General features: G+C 38.5%; 1 protein-coding gene across 8 annotated transcripts in view; it reads right to left on the reverse strand.

Annotated features, from left to right (window-relative positions):
• Positions 1–662: 662 nt before the first annotated feature.
• The window catches only part of FRY (FRY microtubule binding protein), a 367,201-nt gene continuing 349,029 nt past the window's right edge, over positions 663–18,834 (reverse strand). For 6 of the 8 annotated variants that reach the window (XM_061628447.1, XM_061628442.1, XM_061628440.1 and 3 more), the window contains 4 exons: positions 7,488–7,505; positions 5,801–5,911; positions 4,201–4,403; positions 663–3,042 (listed from right to left, as the gene is read on the reverse strand). In XM_061628447.1, coding sequence (XP_061484431.1) covers positions 2,784–3,042; positions 4,201–4,403; positions 5,801–5,911; positions 7,488–7,505 — 591 coding nt within the window. In that variant the 3' untranslated portion in view covers positions 663–2,783. The remainder of the gene's footprint in view (positions 3,043–4,200; positions 4,404–5,800; positions 5,912–7,487; positions 7,506–18,834) is intronic. The other 2 variants (XM_061628443.1, XM_061628446.1) reach the window with 1 other exon arrangement.

The following is an 18,834-nucleotide window of genomic DNA, read 5'->3' on the forward strand; positions in this document are numbered from 1 at the left end:
CTGGCACAATCTCTATAATGGAGAATAGGTAATAGACTTATTAAATGGAATAAAGAGCACAGTAGTCCTGATCTATGGATAGATAGCCTGCTTCTTTTGCTGAAACTGAACAAAAACAGATACTTCTGCACAGATGTTAGATTTAAACATCTTGCATTGATTTGCAGAGTCTATCTGCTTTATGCACTGGCTGAAAACACTTAAGTGTCTTTCCTGAAGCAATATATGAAATGATGAATCCTGTTGTATTATACAAAGAAACTGACTGAGGTATGGGTTACTGTAATAAATGAAGTTGCTATCTTGCAACCAATGCTCTCCAACTGCCAATAAGTATATAGTACTGGTAGCAACTGGTAAAAGGGCAGTATGAGTTGGACTGTAGTGGCAAATGTTAGAAGCAGTATACTGGATATAGTTTGACACTAGCAGTTCTTGGATAGCTGTACAAAAGGGGGGTGCAACTGTGTGTGTGTGTGTGTGTGTGAGAGAGAGAGAGAGAGAGAATATGACTCTAGAATGCCTATAGAGAGTTCAGTCTAGGACAGTGAGCAAGATGTTACGGCTAAGATTGATGAACTGAAGTTGGTAAGTGAGGTTAGGAGTCAATTGAGAAGATAAACATCAACGTCAGCCCCACAGTCTCATATAGTCTGGCTTGCTGACATTCATAATAAGCATTTTATTATTTACAGAGCATTATTTCAAAGAGAATGGTAGCAAGGTATTTGAGTAGCGACAGCATTCAAAGCATGCCATGTGACAGGAGGCACTTCTTGCCAGCCTTTAAGGAGGACTGCAGGTGACAGGCATAATGCAACACAGAGTCCTGTCATAGCAAGAAGCGGTAGAATCAAGTGTGTAGCAGAAATACTCTCCATTCTTCATAAAGATTATGAAGGCAGGCTACATAAATTAAATAAGCATAAACCTACTCTTGGTTTCAAAAGTAATGGAGAAGCAGCAGCATGAAATACAGCATATAAAATCTAAGTAATGAACACCAAATGGGGAAAATGTGCCCATTTTAGGCTTGATTGCATGACAAAGTAAAGCAGTACTCTATTAGTTTAATCACTTTCAAGGTAGAATTAAAAATCTTTAAACTGGCTCTTATGGTCATGGCTCTTGTTTTCCAGAGGCTGCTTGACGAGCACCAGAGTTGTATTTTTCAAATGAATCACTTCCTTACATGTTATCAAGCAGTTAGGACTTCATTATCATGAGGCATACTTGCTTAGTCACAATACAGAAGAATAAGTACACTTACATTTTGCATAAAATATAAAATAATAAAGTGTATGACTCATTCTTGCAACCTGAATTTTTCTCTTAAAAGTTAGATGTGAGTACCTTGCTTCAATTTTGTTCAAGGGTTAAGAGTGGGAAAGGAAAACCATAGCTATTTTCTGTCCAACTAAGGGTATGCATAGGAAGCCTGCTTCTGAATCAATAGCCTATTCCCCCAGGACGGTTTTAGGCAAATGAGAGACTACATTACTATTTCCCTTTGGGAGGCTGTGAAACAGCTATTTGTGGGTATTGTAATGGCTGTATGTTGATTCAAAATGGTTTCAAAAAGAACTGGCTTTGTATAACCTTAGCGTAAACTCATTCCAGATTAATCAGTACACACACAGGCATCTTTATATATGTGTATATATATTACAACCTTGATATTTCAGCTAGGTGATCCTATTCTGATCAAAATAACAACCAAAAGGTACTTCACAAAAACCTTTAAGTGTATTTACAGAGTGAATAAGTGACAGACTGTGCTGGAATAAAGTGTCTTAAATGTGCAAAAAGATTTACATGCACCCATTTAACACATGGCAGCAGTTAAGTGCAAGGAAAAAACATAAGTTACAAAAAACCCTCTAAGAAACAAAGTGAATTCTGAGTTATACTTAATATTTTCACTGCTAAACCAAATACATGTTAAATATCCCTGTGAGGCAGGTCAAAAGAATTTAAATCAGCAATGTAATGTTTTCCTACAAAATAGTGAGATATAGCAGACCAACCGTCCTTATGTAATATAAATATATTCATAAAAGCAACCCCTCTAGTAAAAAGCAGCCAAAATCTGTTTTTAAAAAAAACTTCCTTGTCCATTCATAGGTACTATGGCCTTAACAATAGACCTTTTGCAACAGGATGTAGTACCTTCCAAGACAGTAGCCTAGCAACATCAGGAAATGTACTTCATAGCAGCTTGGTTTTCCCCAAAAGATATAGTATTCATATTTAAGTTATAGTGTACATTTAAACTGTAGTCCTTTACAACCTCTTTCATACACACAGGCTCTCAGCTTTCAAAATGACAGTCTTTCAGTGTCCTGTCGCTAGCTTCATTCTGCCCATTTTTTAACTTGGTCAAAAGGAAAAAAGTGTACAAGATTAAAAAACAAAATCATCCTCAAGTGAAGGAAAGATTGCACTTTTGCCAACCTAAATATAAATTTCTAGAAAGGAAGTCCTGTTCAGTGTAGTAGTCTTTGGTATGTATGGAAATCACTTCTTCAGTAGTGAATTGTGGTTTGTCCAGTGAAATGCATTTTGTGGGTGCAGCAAAAACAAAGGATTCTATGCTACCTTTGTCCTTACAGTATTGCTACACATTGAAAACACTGCCCAACTCCTCTTGGAAAATGTTGTAAAGGTTACAAGACTGACTACAACTTGACCAAGTCTTTCTGAGGCTGAGAAGGCATTGAACCACCTCACGCCAGCATGGAAGCAATTCCAACTTGAATGAGATGGGGGGCACAAGACTTTTGTCAGAGACTTGTGCCGGAAACACTGGAGTCTGGGAGAAAAGTATTGATGACTCGGTAGCTTTGAGCCCTGCGGATCATGTCCCGGATCTCTATGTTCAGCTCCATCAATTTAGTACAGATTTCTGTCAAACTTTGGTTGGAGCCCACAAGAGCATAAGTGCCAGACTGCCCCAGTGTTTGGTGCCGAAAGTAAATATTTAGTAGGGTCTGGACCTCATCATCAGAACTGCTTCCAAAAATGTCATTGGGCCATAAACTCCTGCAAGGAAACAAGAGTGTAAGCAAGTCACTGTTAATTTAAAGAGCTGTATGCTATGCAAAGAGTAGGTGCCTTCTAACGTACAAGATCACTTTTCCTTCCCTCCCCATTCCCCTGCTACTGCTATGTGAAGGGACTATTTCTGGTAACTCATACAAATTCAACACCACTGAAAAATAAGCCTGGCAGTTGCCTTGTAGGGAACTGTATGGGTATTTATACTTGAGGTAATAAATTACTCTTTCACAAGCTGTGCCTGTATGTACATGGGATTCACTATCCACACAAAAACATAACTGGTGTAAGTACTTTCTGCAGGAATAAGGGTGGATGCACATGCTTCTCTCATTCCAAACTACACAGAGGCAATTCTAAATGGAACAAGTTAAAGGGGAGGGAACAAAAAGGTGGCAAGACGTTTCTACCTCATCTTATTGTGGGGATTAGATTTTCTCAGCATAGGATTCCCTCAATCATGTTTAAAACAGTTCAACCTCTAACTCTGAGCCAACAGAGAAAATAGAGGGAGCAGCGTCAGAGGCTCACTACTATTCAGAAGAACAAAAACACAAAATTTAACAATAAAAAATTAAAAGCTGTGGGATGGGGAAAGATGTGGCTCAATGTTCCACTATAACAAAAAGGAGTTGGCACATCTCTGGCCTAAACTATTCATGTGGGAGGTCAAGACTCGGGAAGAAACCATTCTTGGGAGTTGCATGCAATTCCTGACAAAGTGTGATAATCACTGCTTTGTGGAATGGTTAAAAAAAATAGACACAAAGTACAAGGAACTCCTCCCATGAGAGGCCCACAGAAATTAATATGATATACTGATGCACTACTTCACAATGTTTTCATTTTAATGGGATATGCACAACAGAAATTTCTAGTAAGTTGTGCCCTAAAATTATTATAAATACCATCTTACTGAATTTGAACATACCTGTTGCAAAAGTAAATGGAAATTTTGTGTGTGTGTGTGTGAGTGTTAATACCCCTTGGCATTATTAAATTGCTAGGCATAAACTTTTTAATCTGGAGCTACCTGTTTGTTCAATAGTACTATCCCGAAATACAAAGTTTCAGAACTACAACCTTTTCAGAGAAACAAACATAAAATGTGATGTCATGATCAGCCACCTAATCAAAAGTTACCTGCATTCCCTTATTTGGTGTAGAGCTTTTCCAAGCTCATTGTTTTTCAGACACTCCAGCATGGACTGAATGGCTACTTCTGTAGAAGTGAACATGGGTTCAGAGGTATCACATTCTATAATCAATGGTTCCATTGCAATGGCAGCACTAGCTTCCTTAAGGTTCTTCTTTAACTCACTCAGCTCTCGTGACATATTCAGTAGCTGATGAAGAAGAGAGAATTACATTCATTGATGACCAAATTTCTTCTTGGTATTAAAAGTGTAAAATCTACATCATTTAAGGACAGAGTGACAACTCTATTTTTTGCAAATGGGTATTTGAACAAAATTTAAATATGGTGCTAGAACTCACTTATGGAACTCTTCTTCACTTAGCATTTTCATTTTTACAGTTCAAGGGATATCTATATTAAACTGATCTATTTTTGTGACTAATTTCAGAATGCAATAGGATATGGATAAAAAGAAAAATCCCATTTACCCTGTTTAACCCCCTCATATATTCAGGAGTGAATCCAGCAATGGTTAATCAAGGTCAAGTTCCTCTGAAATTTAACCGTGAACATGACTTTGATTAAACAAACTGGGATCTAAGTGCTGACTAGCTCATACTGGATTGTACTTCTGTGTATACATGATATATAAGACTGGAGTAAATGTACAGTGAATTGCTTCAGCTTAACTGGTTTTTGGACTGGCATTTGTGTTTACTGCAGAGTCCTGATCCTATGCTTTTACTTCTGTCATAATGAGTCTGCTGTGCTATCACAATAATGAATATCATGGAACGGGAACACCACCCTCCTACCCTAAGGAGGGGCCCTGTGTAATTCCAGTGCTAGAGCACATATTCAACAACGTCATTTCACCTACCCTCAACCACCGGTCTGCTATTTTGTTTTATTTCTTAGGTGGCTGTGTAGGAGCGCTTGTACCACAATAGAAAAGTGACAAAGAGCTTAACTATTCTTTTTCCCAAAGCCAAGCCCTATCATTTCATGAATCTTCCACATAGATATTCCTCTGGAGCAAGATTTTTCCCAACCATTCAACGAGGGCCATATACCTACTGGGGCTGGAAGATTTGAAGCATGCTTTTTTTGAACATGCAGCAAGCCCCTTTAAGACCAACTTACTATATGCTACAATGCAGCTTACTGAAATACTGCTGAAAAAGTGAATGTATAGACACTACTTTGTGCCAAAGTGGTGCAGTGATAAGAGTGTTGTATTAGGACTAGGAAGACCCGGGTTCAAATTCCCACTCATCCATGATGCTCAGTGGGTTATCTTGGGCTATTCACTATCAGCCTGACTTACCCAAAGTTGTAGTGAGGATAAAATGCAGGTGGGGGGGAGAACCATGCCCGCTACCTTGAACTCCATACAAGAAGAGCAATATATAAATGTAAGAAAATAAGTACCCATTTTGAATTCTATTCACATTTTATTTAAACTAGAATGATCTTAATGTTTCTAAAGTTATCATTCATGATCTTAAATAAACAGCCCTCATTTAAGATATGTTCAATTGCTGTAACAAAAAAACACACAGAGAAAAGCATAGCAATTCTAAAGGCTGGGTTTTAGCAACATACCTCTGGCACTGTACTAACTTCATGCACTTGTCCGATGAGTTTACAGTATGACTGAAAAAGCAACAACAACTGGAAGTGCAGCTTATATAATCTCTGACACAGTTCCAATTGCTAAAGAAATAAATTGTAGAAGGGAAAGTTATTATTAAAAAACAACAGGATGGATATTATTTTCCATAATCAATGAAGTGCTTTTAGAAACTGAGAAACAGGGCTTACAAAACAATGCTGAAATAACACAAAATATTCCTGTAAATAGGGAATATAAGGAGAATATAGGAAGTATGTGCCGTCTCTACATCAGCCACTTGTGTATCTCCTCAGTAACTCTACTGAGTTAGTGTGGCAGAGCATTTAAAAAAAATCAATCAGGAAGTTTGTGGTATTAATTTCACCTCTGCCATGAACTCGCTGGGTGACTTTAGAGCAAGCCATTCTCCCTCTGCAATATGATGATGATGATAGTAACAATAATAATACTGACCTACCTTACAATATTGTCATAAGGATTACAACATGAATCTCTTTGAATGCTCAAAAATACTATAGCAACACTGATTATTATTTATTATTACACTCTTTGGAAAAATATTTTCCTTCCTATGATTTCACCTTTATTAAGGTGAATAACGAACCTTAATGTCACATTTTACCCCTGTATGATGTTTATCACTTTTATAATGCTGACATGAAATATAAGGAACAGATGAGCATTTGTTCCAAATGATCACAACAAGAGTGTTTAGATGTCACAATAAACTGTGGTTTATTCTGATGGGAAAAAACTGCAGTGAGGTTGACATGACTTTCCCACTTCAAAAATAAAATTGCTGTTTCTTTGAAACTGCATTTGAGATCTGGTTTAGATACACAATGGCTGGTTAAATTGAAAACCATAAAAACATTTAGTTTTTGTGAATGGGTGCTTCTGTGTGGTCACTTGAAATCGGTAGATATCCTTCCCTCGTATTTAGATAATATATCTATTTACTGATTTTGTAATTGGTGCATGTGCATCTAGTCTTGGGGAGGAAAGACCAATTGGAGCTGCATACAAAAGCACTATATTTGTGTCCCATATCAGGTACTAGCAGGTTCATTGCAGTGTATGAGCTCCCAGCTGAGAGCTGTTGAAGAATGGGGGAGAGAAACTGAGTTGAGGGATCCCTGAGATGAGAAAAGGGATTCCTTCAGTTGTACATGTGGGAAGATAGATTTATCATACTCTTACCATGGATTAGATTTCTTTATTCTGTATTACATGATGAAATTGCTCAAGTTACCCCAGAATGAAAAATGTATTCAGTCCTAAATTTCATCTCTTTCATTTCTGGGGGGAATGCACTACAGAAATTGTTTGTTTTAATATATAACCATTACTTTCACTCTCTCCCTTCACACGTTAAGCAAGTGAGTATTTTGATTATTATTTTAAAAAAATTATATAACAATTCCAAATTTCATGTGACAAGGTAAAAAATTAAAAATATAGTAAGCTGTATTCAAAATCTCCAGAAAACTGTGAAATAAAATACAATACAAGCATTTCTTACCATAATATATACTGAATAAGAACAAAAAAGAAAGGAAAAAGGGGGAAACATGCTAAGAGTTAAAACAGTGAACTAGGAGGGTGTGTTAGTCCATATTTTAATGGACAAAGAGTATGAAATAACTTTTAACTTACTGCAAGAGATTCCATTTGCTACACAGCAAGCATGGCACAGGAAAAAAGGAAAGGAAAGAAAGTATAGTATCAGTGTAATGCATGCAACTGTAAAACCACAGCCACCTTCACTAGTCTGTCAGTGGTATTAGCACTTGTCTTTACTTGCTGATTCAGAATGTATCAACTGCACAGTGCAACATGCACAGCACCAGCTGCCTAAACAAGTTTGAATAATCATAGTTCTAGAACAGTCACTGAGCATAGCTATTTCTGATAGCCAATCTGAGTTACTCCTAAAAAAAAAATAGATTATACATGAACAGCTCAATGCCCCTAAAATGCACCTGTTTTATAGGATTCTTCACTTAAAGGTTAGCCATGAGATTATGAGTTACTCAAGGCATCCAAATCACTAACAGAACTGAAAGGGGGGGCAGCTATGTTAGTGCTAAGAAATCACATTCTAAATTCTCTTTGAATTCTATGGTCCTGATCCAGAGAAGTTCTTCTGAAGCAGCAGGCTCTGCAATACAAGAATGTCCCTTACCCCTTGTCAAAACGTTTCTGCAATAACTGGATTTGCCGTTGGATTAATTATTATTTCTGATATCCTCTATCTTTGTGGAGAGAATTTTGAAGTAGCAACTCTCCATGCCTGTTTCCGATGCATTCTTTTTTTCCTATTCGTTTTTTAAAAATTAGCTTTGAAATCATCAATAGTGTGAGTGATACTTTCTGTGTGAGCTCTTCAGATGTGTATTCCCTTTCACCAATGTCAGTGAAGTGTTGATGTAACTGACAGACAGAAAGCAGCAGTGGGGAATGGGTTTTGATTGTAAGCAGCAGGGGGGAAGACACTGACGATTATCTGCCTGAATCTGCTCTGCAGTGCTCTTGAAAAGGAACATAAGCAGGCAGTCATTACAGAGTTCAGAATAAAGATCGATACCAGTGGGGACTCATGATAAATAGCGATTTATCGATAATTCTCTGCAAAGCAAAAAAAAAAAACAGATTGGAAAAATGAAAAGATATTGGAGGAAAACTTAAAAATGAAACAAAAAAGGAGAGCATTCCATCCCTACAACTGACTGGTTATTTATGTGATGACAGTGTTCCTAATCTATTGAGCTGTGAGTCTGGGGATCTGCCCCTCACCCAGCACCATCTATTTGCAAGACCAGTAGGGAAGATAGTTGTTGGACTCCAACCCCCACCAGCTTCAGTCAGCATGGCCAATTATAAGGGATGATGGGAAGTGCAACTATATCTGGAATATGTACATGTTCCCCATTCCTGGTTTATGACCTTCAAGTTTACAACTTTAAATTCTAGATTACTGTTCTGTGATTCCCAGAGAAATGCAATGAGAGAAAGCAATCCGCTAAAAATTGCTGAATGCTTGTATATACCCCAGTGAAATGAACAGAGATCTTTTTTTACAGTGCTTGATAGATTCTTTTACTGAACAAAGCATGGGGAGCAAAAGTCTTGAGCTTGAAAGCACATACATTCTCACCAACTATAAAGGTAAAGGTGTCCCCGCACTTGTAGTGCGAGTAGTTTCCGACTCTTAGGGTGACGTCTTGCGACATTTACTAGGCAGACCGTATATATAGGGTGGGATTGCCAGTTCCATCCCTGGCCTTTCTTTACCCCCCAGCATATGCCGGGTACTCATTTTACCGACCACGGATGGATGGAAGGCTGAGTGGACCTCGACTCCTTTTACCAGAGATTCGACTTCCTCCTTTCATTGGAATCAAACTCCGGCTGTGAGGAGAGCTTCGGCTGTGTTACCACCGCTTACCACTCTGCACCACGGAGGATCTTTCACCAACTATAATGATCCAATAAAAGTTTGACACCTTGCCATTTTTGCATTTCAAGTTTTGAATTTCACAATTATCTTACACCATAAGCTAACTTGGGGGGGGGAAATACACATCTGTTCTTCCCCTTTACCTAATTAATTAAATTTCCAAGAGCCTTGCTTGAACTGGGAAATTTAAACCATTATTTAATATCTTAATTTTAATATTTAATGTTCTTGCTTGTTCTAAAGTGGTTAGCCATTTCTTCCTGGTTCTACCAAATGGGGAAATAATAGCTGATGGAACATTTCTCATTTTGCTTACTCTCTCAGGCAAAAAGGCTTGTTCATATCTCTGCTTATTAAGCCAAGATGTGATCATTCAAGCAGAGTCAGTGCATTTGAAGAAGTGTAAAAACACATTTTCTTGAATTAAAGAGAGTTTGTGATCATTTTGAACACTCTTGAGCTGAAAATGCAACAACCCCAATATTCTTCATTGAATACACATGAAATGTCCTCCCTTTGTGTCTCCTAAATTTACAAAGAGTTTAACAACAAAAATCTAAGATTAATGCCACATTAACAAATAAAATGAATCATACCCATCACCTGCATGCTTCTTGACTGAGGCAACGGACAGGATTGCTTGGTTAAAGCAATGGGCAGGAAATATCCCTGATATCTGAATGCATTGGATAAAGCAGCCAGTGTGGTGTAGTGGTTAGAGTGTCAGACTGGGACCTGAGAGACAAGGGTCAAATCTCCGCTCAGCCATGAATCTCACTGGGTGACCTTGGGTCAGTCACTGTCTCTCAGCCTAACCTATCTAACAGGGTTGCTGAGAGGGTAAAATCAGGAGGGGGAGAACCATGTTTGTAGGCCATTTTGAGCTTCTTGTAGGAAAGGTGGTATAGAAATGTAATAATAAAATGAAGTAATAAAGTGAAGCCAAGCTTTTGTTATTACAGTTATTGTTTAATAATAAAGGCTTGGCATAACTTCATGCTTCTCCTCCAAAACACACCTGCGTGAGACCTGAACACCTTAAGCATCTAGCAAATTCTCTAACTATAAAAATCTGCATCAATGCCTACTCCTGCTATCCCTGCTCTTACTTCTGTTGAAGGAGACTAGAAATTTTTATGATAAAATAAAACAATAAAATGTATATGCAAATGTATATAAGATATAATACATGTCCTGTAATACTGACAATGAAGGAGAGAGTACTTAAATTTGTAGTGTCATCTTACTGCAATACAAGAGCATGTATAAATATCAGACTAAGTTATAATTCAACACAGAAAGTTGTTGTATTAAAGTTTGAAAACAAAATAGGTATGCTTATGTTTTCTTGGACCATCTTCTGTTGATGTCTCAAATGAAGACTTTAAGGAGGAGCCAGGAATTCTCAAACTGTGGGCAGAATCAGGCCTGAAAAAGGCAGCACCTAGTCTCAGGAAAGAGTTGGGAACCTTTCCAGAGACCCTGCCTTAAATGTTAAGGTGCAGTGGTAATGATTGCTAAGAAACAGCCCAACCATGCTTGGCTGGGTTCAGGAAGCCTTAAACTGGAAAGGGAAGTAAAGAGTGGAAATTTGTGTATGGTTTCTGGGCAACTATGCCAATGACCCTTTCTTGCTTCTGGATTGAGAAAGACAGGTGCTTGCTTGGTTGCCATGGAATACCACACACAAATACCCTAACATTTTCAGTCAATGCTGCTTGCCCCCAGCCTAATGAAACCAGCTGGAAATGTAATGCAGCAGACGCTGTTGTACTTTAAACTAGGCTATATGCACATTAGTTGTTTAAAAAGCAATGAGATCATTTTGTCTGGCTGCGGTTTCAAACATATTTACCCACAACTGGACACATCTCCCTTTCCTACTGCTGATGAGGACCACCAATAGCAAAGTGTTGGGCCAATCACTGTGTCTGCCTGAGCCTATAGCAAAATGTTTTCATTGGACACACCTAGAGGCAACGGGGTTGATGGCTAATCAGTATTGAAGTCTGTGTGAAGTTGACTTCAAGGTAAAATGCACTGGAGCTGCAACTTCTGAGGTTTGGAGTAAAAGGGACAGAGTTTGACTAGTGTGTGTTCCCACCTTCAGAAAAGGGAGGTGGAGGCGCACTGAAACCAGCAAAACTGCAACTGTGTCTCCATCCTTAGTGACTATGGGGAGAATATCACCAGCATCACCACTACACCTAACCCCCCCCCCCAAAAGGGCAGCAAAAGCGAGGGGAAGGACAGAGCAAGTAGAGAGAACCTTTGGCTCTCCAGATGTTGCTGAACTACAATTCCCATCATCCCTAGCCATTGGCCATGCTTGCTAGTGCTGTTCAGCAACATCTGGAGGGCCAAAGGTTTCCTACTCCTGATCCAAAGGAAGAATGGCCACTGGGAGGCTGCAACTCACAACACCATAGAGAAAAAACTGGCTGGTATTAAACCAAAGATGTACCTAGCTGGCATCCAGTTTCCCACCATGATCAGCAAGATGGCTATGGGAAGTCAAAGCTTCCTGTGGCTGTATGAGTATGTGTGTGGTTATTGTTTTATTGTTTGGTTCTTATGGTATGATTTTTTTTTTTTTTTTTTAGTGTTGTAAGTCGCTTGGAGACCTTCAGGTAAGAAGCAACTAACAAAGCAAACAAGCCAGCAAGCAAATAAATAAATAAATGGTCTACAAGGAGAACGAGAGCAATAGCCCTCTCCTGCTTTTGTAACCCAGTGATTGATATTTAGAGGCATGCTGGGAGGCAGAATATAACTATCATGACTAGTAGCTACTGGCATCATCCTTGAGTTTTTCTAATCTCTTTTCAAGTCATCTAAGTTGCTTCCCTTCCAAGAAGACCATCATGACATGGAGAAGAATGGCCTGGAAATATGGATTGAATAGCGATTAGTGAACCACTGTGGGGAATTGCTCACTTGAGCGGCCTTCCTTTCTTCTACCCATGACTGTCATCACCATCTGTCTCCAGAAGCCATTAGCTTCCTTGCCCTTCCAAATGGTTGCAATGACATTTCAGGGGATTCTGGAAGGAAGCGAGAGGCTTCTGGAGGCACTACTAGCTCCATCTGCTACTCATCCCAAATAGAACCAGGAATAACATTGTCCCAAGGAGAGGACCAGTCTGGCCCCAGCCATGGCACAGAAAAGGAGCTGCTGCAGCTGCAGTCCTCCTCGTTTCCCCCCTCCTTACCAGAATGAACTTGGCTCTAACTGAGACAGCAGGAGCGAGGTCAACACTCTAGCCTCTGCCATCAGGTAGCTGCACCACTTCTATCTATACAGACAGCAATATAAGCAAAGGAAGATCAGCCTGGCCTCAGCTGGATATGAAAGCCTAGTTTGCAAGCCTGAGAGCAAGGGATCTGAGCTGCTTTGAGAGGCAATATGTGTCTGAAAACTGTCATAAGTAATTAAGGGATGATGTGTGGTACAGTAGGTGCAGAAGCAAGTGTCCTGCCATCATAGTTTAGTGTTCCAGTTGTTGACCAGGATTTAGAGTTACAAGCTGCCTTGGTAGAACAAGGCTGCAAGCTTCCCCCATTTTCTTAAAAAACAAATGCTGAGAGTTCCACTGAATAGGTTATGGACACTGAAAGGATTGTAATTTCAATTATTTTGAGATTTAATGATAAGCCTGTGAAGTTATTTGCACAGGGATTTTATAACATTAATAATTGTACATAGAACTTTATAGTGTCAAATGTCATGCAGCTGATACAATCTGGCACCATGCGAGTAGATATGAAGTCAAGCACAAAGAAATGATACAAGCTATTATCGAATGTAGACTTGCACTGACAGCTGTTTGTCAAAACGTGTTTGCATTAGCACACATCTCAACATTTTTCATGCACTATCTAAAAATTTGGACTGAATATAAAAGCTTAAAACAATTAGCTACTGAATTTCTTCTTCCCACTGATTACAAATAAAAACCTATTGCCATTTGGCATACGAAAAGGCAGGAAACTTTAAGCCTGGAATACGTGGTGGGTTGAATGGCTCCACAGGATGGCTCTTGATTTGTTGCAATTGGCCATGTCTACTGGCAAAGGGAGTACACTGTTTAAGGCATTTCAGAACAAAGTAATATGTCAACTCAACAGTGAGTTCCACTGCGTTCAATGGGGCTTTCTTCCAAGAAACTAGATATAAAATTGCCGTCCTGGACTCCTTTTTAGAGGAAGGGTGGGGTATAAATTTAAAAATAAATAAAATAAATAAAGATTGCAGCTTACATAAACCTTTGTTAAGAATCAAAGAACACATACTGACAACAGCTGCCCATATGAAAATAATGTAGCATCTTCATTTGAAACCCGTAAGCCAGTCCAGTCACATTTTCAAACCTTTTCCTGCTTACAATTGAGATTTTTATTTATTTTAATTCTTGGTTTTTTCCCTTGCCATACAAACTTAGAAATATCTTTTTGCCATTGTTTGAATGGTAAATCATTTGCTATCACAGGTATTGTTTGAAATAGAAACATCATTCTAGGCAATACATTCATTTTTATCACAGAGATTCTTCCCAATAATGACAACTGTAATTTATCTCATCTCATCATATCTTTCTTAATTTCTGTCCATATCTTGACATAGTTGTTTTGGAATAACATATGGTTCGTATTTGTAATAGTAACACCCAGGTATCTCACCTTTTTCTCCACTGTAAAACCAGTTTTTTCCATTACTGCAATTTGGTCTTGTATACCCATATTTTTTGTTAACATCTTCGTTTTTAAGTTATTAATCTTAAAGCCCGCCAATACCCCAAAATCCTTTAATTTTTCCATTAACACCTCTAATCCTTCCAGAGGTTTTTCCAAAATTATCACCAAATCATCAGCGAAAGCTCTCAATTTGTGTATTTCTTTTTTAATCTTTACACCCCTAATTCTCTCATCTTGTCTTATGTCTCTGAGCAACACCTCAAGGACCAATATAAACAAAAGTGGAGACAGTGGATATCCTTGTCTCGTTCCCTTTTGTATTTCACAGGCCTTTGTTAGTTCACCATTCACAATTATTTGTGCCTGTAATGTATAAATTGATCTAATCTATTTAATAAAATTGCCTCCAAAATTCATATTTTCCAAAACTTTAAACATAAAGTTCCAATTCAAATTATCAAAAGCCTTCTCTGCGTCTAAAAAAAAAATCTACTTGTTTATCACGATGTTGTTCCAGATATTCCAATACATCCAACACACTTCTAACATTGTCTCGCAAGTGTATTTTAGGTAAGAAACCACATTGGTCCTCATGGATAACTTTCTGCAAAATTAATTTCATTATTTCTGCTAAAATCATTTAAATAACTTGTAATCATTATTTAATAAAGATATTGGCCGATAATTTTTTGTTAAAATCAAATCTTGATCCTCTTTAGGAATTAAAGCAATGTTAGCTTCTTTCCAGCTATCAGGTATCTTTCCATTCTGTAGAATAGAATTCATTAAAATTACTATAAGATGTAAAAGAAAGAGGGGAATTGGGATTGCCAAATTTGAAATTGTATTTTGCTGCTTGTTGTTTAGTCTGGGCGAAGGAATGGATCCTGTTGAGAAACAGAAGGTTATTGGAGTTAGAAGGGCATGACCTGAGGTTTGGATGGCATGGTTATTTGTGGTATGATAAAGTTAAAGTTAATGTAGATTTTAAAAATCACTTTATAAGATGTGCTCTGTTGAGAATATGTCATAAATATAAACCAAGGCTATGCACTAAAATGCCACTATGGATCTCAGTGCAGGAAGCTTTTTATAGAAAGGAAATTTTAGGAAAAGAAAGATGACTAACTTATCAAGATCTTTTGGAAAAGGAACAAGGTGAATACAAAATGAAATCGAGGGAACAGCTGGCAGCAGAGGGTTATAGTTTTTATTGGTTCTCCTATTTACAGTTGATGGAAAGATTTAAAATTGATAAAATAATTTTTGATTTTGAACAAGGTAAATCTGAGTTTGAAATGAGTTTGTGTACAAACGACGAACATGTAATTGCCCAAATGTATAAACTTTTGTTAAACATTGAAATGGAAGAAGAAAAAGTAAAAGACTGCATGGTAAAATGGGCTAAGAATTTTGGCTATAACATACAAATGGATCAATGGGAAAATATGTGGGCAAAAGGGTTGAAATTTACGTTGTGCTACAATCTCAAAGAATTTTTTTATAAAATGATGTATCATTGGTACATGACCCCAGAGAAATTGTCAAGAATATACAAAACTGTTCATAATGTTGGAAATGTAAGCAACAGGAAGGGACTTTTTATCATATGTGGTGGACATGTAAACAAGCAAAAACGTTTTGGAGTCAAATATATAAATTAATGCAGAGAATTTTAAAGATTAATATTCAGTTTAAACCAGAACTCTTTTTGTTGGGCTTGATGGACGTACAATTGGAAAGGAATCATGGAAGAGTGATTCAGTATATGGTTACTGCAGCGAGATTGCTATATGCACAAAGATGGAAGGATACAACATTACCAACAATTGAAGAATGGCTACTAAAACTAATGGACCTGCAGAAATGGATACGCTGACGTGTCTGTTGAGAGAAAGAACAACAGTCACATTTCTCAAGGATTGGGATCCCTTTCTGAGTTTTTTGCGAGACACAGAAAATGAAATGGTGATATTGGGATTTGATGATTAACTAGATTTAATTGAGAAAAAAGGAGATTATGTAATTTATTAGTGAACAAGGTATCTTTATATGTATCTGTTACAGCTGATCGAAGATAGATCGGAAGCCATCTTTTTTGAATTTTTTTTATTTGTATTTTATTTTCTTTAAAAAATAAAAAATATATACGATAAAAAAGAGATTTTTATTTATGAGTCTAAGGCTGCAATCCAATACACACTTACACGGAATAAGTCCCATTGAACCCAATAGAGTTTACTTCTGAGTAGACATGCATTGGATTGTAGCCTTAGTCATTATCTGATGGGACATAAAAGCTTACATACAAAGAAGCTTTTTAAAATGAAAAGTGGCTAGGCATGCTTTTTCCACCTTCTGTTTGTATGATACCTGTAACCGTTCCTGAACAGAGATAGCCTGGCCACAGTGATCCATGCACTAGTAATCTCAAGTTTACCGTGATGAACTAAATATGGGGCTGCACTTAAGGTGGGTCTGGATGGTACAACCTGTGCAAAATGCAGTGGTTTGGCTGGTGACTGGAGCAGCTTACCATGAGTGCATGACACCATTTCTCAAAAGAGCAACACTGGCTACCAGGACCAAATTAAGATTCTGTTGCTGACTTAGAAATTCCTAAAAGTCGAAACTGGTTATCTGAAGGAATGTTCTTGTATGCGTGCACCAGCCAGGTTGTTGCAGTATTAGGCTCTGCCACAGCCTGTGAAAGCTTACCTGGCAGCAACCAGAGGGAGGGCCTTTTCTGTTGTGGCACCTAGCTTGTGGAACCTGAAGTAAGGAAGAGACAAACTCTGCTTTGACACCTCCTGTTCACCCTTGCCTTTGCTGGTCAGTGAATACCAATGATATTTCAATCGGGCTTTTCGCCGGGGTTTGGTACAGAAACAGCCTTGGTCGCCCTGTATGATGACCTCTGTCGGGAGAAAGACAGAGGGAGTGTAATTCTGTTGGTTCTCCTTGATCTCTCAGCGGCTTTTGATACCATCGACCATGGTATCCTTCTGGGGCGACTTGCGGATTTAGGAGTTGGAGGCTCTGCTTGACAGTGGCTGTGCTCCTACCTCGAGAATCGTCTCCAGAAGCTGGTGCTTGGGGAGCATTACTCGAGTCCCTGGGTACTCCAATATGGGGTCCCGCAGGGTTCAGTTTTGTCCCCCATGCTCTTTAATACCTATATGAAGCCGCTGGGTGAGGTCATTAGGAGATTTGGAGTGCATTTCCAGCAATATGCTGATGATACGCAGCTCTACTTCTCCTTTTCATCATCTTCAGGTGAGGCGGTTAATGTACTAAACCGCTGCCTGGCCGCGATAATGGACTGGATGAGAGCTAATAAACTGAGACTCAATCCTGACAAGACTGAGATGCTGTTGGTGGGGGGGCTCTCTGCCCAGATGGGTGATGTCCGACCTGCCCTAGATGGGGTTACACTCCCCCTAAAGGAGCAGGTCCGTAGTTTGGGGGTCTTATTAGATCCGCTCCTGTCACTGGAGGCTCAAGTAGCCTCGGTGGCACGGAATGCGTTCTACCAGCTTCGGCTGGTAGCCCAACTACGACCCTATCTGGACAGGGAGAACCTCGCCACAGTTATCCATGCTCTGGTAACCTCTAGATTGGACTACTGTAATGCACTGTACGTGGGGTTACCTTTGAAGACGGTTCAGAAACTTCAGCTGGTGCAGAATGCTGCGGCCAGAGTTCTTACTTGGACTAAAAAATCTGATCATATAACACCTGTCCTGGCCCAGCTGCACTGGCTACCAATGTTTCCAGGCCAGATTTAAAGTGTTGGTTCTTACCTATAAAGCCCTTAACGGCATCGGACCACAATACCTGGCGGAACGCCTCTCCCGCTATGTACCTACCCGGTCACTGCGCTCGATGTCGAAGGCCCTTCTCTGGGTTCCAATGCATAGGGAGGCCCGGAGAGCAATAACTAGAGCTAGGGCCTTCTCAGTGGTGGCCCCCGAATTATGGAACGCCCTCCCTGACGAGATACGCCTGGCGCCTTCTTTGTTATCTTTTTGGCGCCAGGTAAAGACCTACCTCTTTGCCCAGGCATTTTAAATTTTAAATTTAATTTTTATTTATTTTAATTTTAATCTTTTGTCTTAATTTTGTTTTTAAAAATGTTTTCTATTGTATTGTACTCATACCCACATGTATTTTAATCTGTTTTTACCCTGTTGTACACCGCCCTGAGAGCTTGTTGCTATAGGGCGGTCTAAAAATGTAATAAAATAAAATATAAATAAAATAAATAAATAAAAATTGAGAACCGTCAGCTACTGTGTTGTTTTTAACTATATATAATTGTAATGGACTGTTTTTATGGTATTGGTATTTGTGTGTTATTATTTATTTAATGTATATACTGCCCTTCCTCCCAGTAGGAAATTAGGGTAGCAAACAAAACCACTAAAAACACTCTAAAATATCATAAAAACAAACGTTAAAATATATTAATACAAAACATATTTAAAAAGATCTTTTTTTAAAAGCTTTAAAAACATCTTAAAAAGCAATTCCAACACAGAGGCAGACTGGGATAAGGTCTTTTCTTAACAGGCTTGTAAACTCTGGCATTTTTTAATGAAGGATGGTATAAAAATTATATATATAAACGTAATTGTGATTAACCAAACAGAGGTTTTTATTATATTAACAAAACGTTTCAGTTTCTGCCTTCATCAGCTGCCAACATACACACACACACTATACACACACATACACTATATATATATATATATATATATATATGTAATGGCCTCCTGTGGCAGGTAGCAGAATTGTGAGCAGCCAGTGGCCTGGGCAACCTGTGGAATGACAGGCTGAGGCAGCTCC

The sequence above is a fragment of the Rhineura floridana genome, chromosome 5, assembly GCF_030035675.1.
Source record: "Rhineura floridana isolate rRhiFlo1 chromosome 5, rRhiFlo1.hap2, whole genome shotgun sequence".
NCBI lineage: Eukaryota > Metazoa > Chordata > Lepidosauria > Squamata > Rhineuridae > Rhineura > Rhineura floridana.